The sequence below is a fragment of the Penaeus monodon genome, chromosome 39 (assembly GCF_015228065.2).
Source record: "Penaeus monodon isolate SGIC_2016 chromosome 39, NSTDA_Pmon_1, whole genome shotgun sequence".
NCBI lineage: Eukaryota > Metazoa > Arthropoda > Malacostraca > Decapoda > Penaeidae > Penaeus > Penaeus monodon.
This window is the reverse complement of record NC_051424.1, coordinates 31,111,172-31,116,171: the sequence shown is the minus strand read 5'-3', so window position 1 is coordinate 31,116,171 and position 5,000 is coordinate 31,111,172. Positions and strand designations below refer to the sequence as shown.

General features: G+C 39.6%; 1 protein-coding gene across 1 annotated transcript in view; it reads left to right on the top strand.

Annotated features, from left to right (window-relative positions):
• The first annotated feature begins 212 nt into the window (after positions 1 to 212).
• The window catches only part of LOC119597545 (early nodulin-like protein 2), a 29,068-nt gene continuing 24,280 nt past the window's right edge, over positions 213 to 5,000 (top strand). The window contains exon 1 of the mRNA XM_037947122.1: positions 213 to 572. Coding sequence (XP_037803050.1) covers positions 267 to 572 — 306 coding nt within the window. The 5' untranslated portion in view covers positions 213 to 266. The remainder of the gene's footprint in view (positions 573 to 5,000) is intronic.

The window sequence follows — 5,000 nt, the reverse complement described above, 5'->3', positions numbered from 1 at the left end:
AAAAGAATTAAAGAAAGCAAATTAATCAGTGCTTGGAAGTGACCACGAGTGCCCCCCCCCCTCCCCTCCCCCCTTGGGACAGGCCTAGTATGCCCCCCTCGCCTAGGCCTACCAACCCACCCCCCTCCACCCCCCACCCACCCCCGCCGCCGCCCGCGACACCGCCCCCCCCCCCCCCCCCGCCGCCCGCGCCCACGATAAGCAACGCTCACCCTTCGCCCACAGACTCTTTCACGGGCGGTTCCGAGGACGAGGAAGACGAGTCTATGGACATCAAACCCAACATCGAGGCCAACAACAACGCCGGCACCCCGCCCACCTCCGCCCACCAGCCTCCCTTGGCCCCGCCCACCCTCACGCCCGCGAATCCGACCGGCCTCACCAACTCCCCTTCCAGCGTCTCCGCGCCCACGCCGGGAGCCGGTCTGCCCGCGGGCGTGCTGATGGGCGGCGGGCGGCCCAACACGCCCACCAGGTCCCTGGGCGTGGTCCCGCCCACGAATACCCCGCCCATCCTCGAGCCGATGAGAGTTAGCGACACAAAGGTTAATAGCTCGTTCGCTGGTTTTAATGTAAGTACAGCCGCTGCTGGTCTCGTGTGTGGATGTGGATGCGGATGTGGATGCGGATGGGGAAGTGGATGCGGATTCGGAGGTGGAGGTGGATGTCTTCCGTGTGTCTGGATGTTTGTGGCTGTCTCCGGTGTGGCTGTGGATGTCTTCGAGTGTGTGTGTGTGTGTGTGTTTGTGTCTGTAACTGTCTTCGAGTATGTGTGTGTGTGTGTGTGTGTGTGTGTGTGTGTGTGTGTGTGTGTGTGTGTGTGTGTTTGTGTGTGTGTGTGTGTGTTTGTATGTGTGTGTGACTGTCTTCATGTGTGACTGTTTTCGAGTGTGTGTGTGTGTCTGTGACTGTCTTCATGTGTGTGTGTGTGTCTGTGTGTGTGTCTGTGACTGTCTCCGAGTGTGTGTGTGTGTGTGTGTCTATGACTGTCTCCGAGTGTGTGTGTGTGATTTTCTCTCTGTTACTGTCTGTGGATGTATCTTTAATCTTCACTCTCCTATAAATTGTGTGTGTGTGTTTGGCTGTCTTTCTGTAGCAGGCTGTGGTAGAGAATATTTACTGATAATATTATTACTATTATTGCCAGTATCATTATCATTATTAGTATTAGTATTAGTATCTAGTATTAGTATTAGTGTCCGTATCATCATTATTATTAATATTATCATTATTAACATCATATCATTTTATTATTATTATTATTATTATTATTATTATTATTATTATTATTATTCTCTCTCTATCTCTCTCTCTCTCTCTCTCTCTCTCTCTCATCTTCTCTCTCTCTCTCTCTCTCTCTCATTCTCTCTCTCTCTCTCTCTCTCTCTCTCTCTCTTCTCTCTCTCTCTCTCTCTCTCTCTCTATTTCTTAACTCTCTCTCTCTCTGTGTGCTTCGTTTCTATCTCTCTCTCTCTCTCTATCTCTGTCAGTCTCTTTCCTTTTTTATTTCTTCATCTCACCCCCCCCCCTCTCCTTATCCCCACCCCCTTTTACATCTGTGTGTTTATTTAATATCTTTTGCGAATTAATTCCCCTATATACGAGATAATATATTGACTATTATGCGTGTAACCTTAATTCATTATCTCCATCTCTGTGTGTTTCTTTGCAAGTAAGTAAGTGTGTATGCAAGAAGTAATGTGTGCACTTATCATTATACTTATAAGCTGGTTCACATCCGTATCAATTTTGTCTATTTCATGTTTACCAATGAATGAATTAGTTAGTTCATCAATGATTTCAACTTTTGCAGTTATGTCTTGTTATGTTTTTGTTTTTCTTTGTGGGAGTATTATATTTGCAAATGATTACATTGGCGCTGCGTTGTCTGTGTTTCGTTAGATAAACAGTACATGATATAGGAGAAGGCAGACAGAGAGAGAGAAGAGAGAGAGAGAAAGAGAGAGAGAGAGAGAGAGAGAGAGAGAGAGAGAGAGAGAGAGAGAGAGAGAGAGAGAGAGAGAGAGAGAGAGAGAGAGAGAGGAGATAAACACAGTACTTTTCCCTCCCAATACATTCCAAATAAGATGAAACAACACGATAAAAAAACGTACCTTCCCTCCCCTCCCTACCCTCCCTTCCTCCTAACTCCCCCTTCCCCCTCCCCCTACCCCTTCCCCCTACCCCTTCCCCCTACCCCATCCCCCTATCCTTACCCCCCTATCCCCCTCCCCCTACCCCATCCCCTTCCCCCTCATCCCCTCCCCCTCCCTCCTTCCCTTCCCCCCCTCTCCCCTTCCCCCTCCTTCCCCTCCCCCCTCCCCTCTCCCCCTCTCCCCCTTGCCTCAAAAAAAGAACAGAAAAAAAAATACAGCTACCGACTATCCCAAAACAACCCTTTCCCACATCGATAATGATGATAGATACTCCGATAGACATATTTATCTCTCGGGATGATATATTGTCCTCTCCCCCCATCCCCCCATCCCCCCACCCCTGCCACTCCCCCAGTTAATTACAAAAGTCGGGGAAAAAAAGGAGGAGGAGGTGGAGGAGGAAGAGGAGGAGGAGGAGGAGGAAGAGGAGGAGGAAGAGGAGGAGGAGGAGGAGGAAGAAAAAGAAGAAGAAGAAGAAGAAGAAGAAAAAGAAAAAAAGAAGAAGAGGAGGAGAGGAGGAGGAGGAGAACGAAGAAGAAAAAAAAATAAACAGAAGAAGAAGAAGAAGAAGAAGAGGAGGATAAGGAGAACGAAGAAGAAGAAGGAAAAAAAAATGAAGAAGAAGGAGGAGGAGGAGGAGAAGGAACAGAATAAAAGGGTAGAGAAGATAATAAGAGGTTTGCTTAATCTATGGCTTCTGGTCGAGATACAACAGACTCGGCATAACGCGTCTTCTGATGATCAAATATTCCCAAATATATGATTGCAACAATGATAATCTTTGTTGCAACAGGCATCGTCATTGTTGTTATTAGCTTATTATCATTTTCATCATTATTATTTTTATTATCATCATTATCATTATTATTTTCATCATCATCATCCATCATCATCATCATTATCATTATTATCAATATTATCAATATATTCTACAAACAGAGATATTATATAAAAAAAAAGATATATATCAATAAAAAAAGAAACAAAAATATACGTAATAAGACAAAAAAAAATAAATTAGAAAAGACTGATAAATGTTAAAATATCGTACATGATAATGACTTCTGTACTAACATTTATAACGATAATGACGATGATAATGACAACAATCTCCATAATAAGTCTAAGTATAATGCATACTGCAACTTGATCAATAAATTATGATCAAACCCAAAAAGGTATCTATTTCGTTTCGATTTTCGTACCGCAATAAAATCGACAAGTCTTGATATTGAAGTAGAAATTGAGATTGAAATAGATCCTTTAAGCATAATTGCCACTGCAAATCGTATGGGTGCATTCGTTATAACAGAAACAAAAAAACAAAACAAAAAAAAAAAAAAAAGACTGTAATCTATCGAAAATATGAAATGTAATTGATAATTTGTGAAGCATTTTCGCCTCACAACTTGTGGTTTGAGATAATGGTTCATGGTGGTTCATGGTGGTTCTGGTGGTTCATGGTGGTTCATATGGTATTCGAAACCATGCGGTACTTCGAATCACGTGAGTATTTCTGAAACATGTGGTATGTTGAACCAAATTTATTTATCAAAAAAAAAGCTACGTACGTTTTGATTATGATTAAAATAACGATATTGATGATCTTATTGGTAATCATTCTAATGATAATGGCGATATTGATAATGATGATACTTATAATGATAACTGATAGTTTCTTAAGCTATTTAGGAAAAGGAGCTGTATTGTCTGTTCTAATATTATTGTTCCTGATATCAATGAAACTGAAATGAAACTGAAAATCATAACAAAGAACAGGGATATATATATATATATATATATATATATATATATATATATATATATATATATATATATATATATGTGTGTGTGTGTGTGTGTGTGTGTGTGTATGCATATATTAACAATAGTTGTTATTGTTAAATCACTGTGATTTATCGATCCCAAAATATTCACATTTACAAAATCTTCGAAAAATGTCCCGTTGCGATACCTGGGAAAATAATATATTGCATTTTTAAACTAAATTGTCAGAATATATCATATGGTGATAACTTATTAAATTTTTAAAAAGGAAAAATATATATTGGATTCTTTTTTTCATTCCTCGCCTATTTCTTTTTTCCTTCTTCTTCTTCTTTTTCTTCTTCTTCTCTTCTTCTTCTTCTTCTTCTTCTTCTTCTTCTTCTTCTTCTTCTCTTCTTCTTCTTCTTCTTCTTCTTCCTCTTCTTCTTCCTCTTCTTCTTCTTCCTCTTCTTCTTTTTTCAAAGTTAGTGTTTTCGCTATCTATTTATTTATTCATTTATTTCCCATTTATAATCTTCTCTTCCTTTATCTTATCAAATCTTATATATCTCCCGCTACGCTTATCGTTATTAATCAGTTATATATTTTTTTTATTATTATTTGATTTTTTTTTCTTTTTTTTTTACTTTTTTTCTTTTTTCTTATACGTTACTATCTACTTCTCTTTTTTATTTTCTCTTCTTTGTGGTTATCCTTCCTTGCCTTTTCTTCATTTATTTATCGATTTTTATTTTCATTTATCTTTTTTTTTTGGGGGGGTTGTTTATTATTCATATTTTTTTTTTTTCTTTTTTTTCTTTTTCTTTTATTCGTATATTTTCTCTACGATTTTCCTGTCTTCTTTCTTTCGATTATTTTCTCTCTATTTCCTTCACGTTATTCTTTCTCCTCTTCTTCCTCTTCCTCATTCTCATCTTCTTCCTCTTCCTCCTCCTCTTCCTTCCTTACCTCTTCATCCTCCTCGTCCTCATTCTTCTTTTCCTCCTCTTCCTCCTCATCCTAATCCTCTTTCTCCTCTTCCTCCTTTTCCTTCTTCTTTCGTCTCTCCATCTCTCC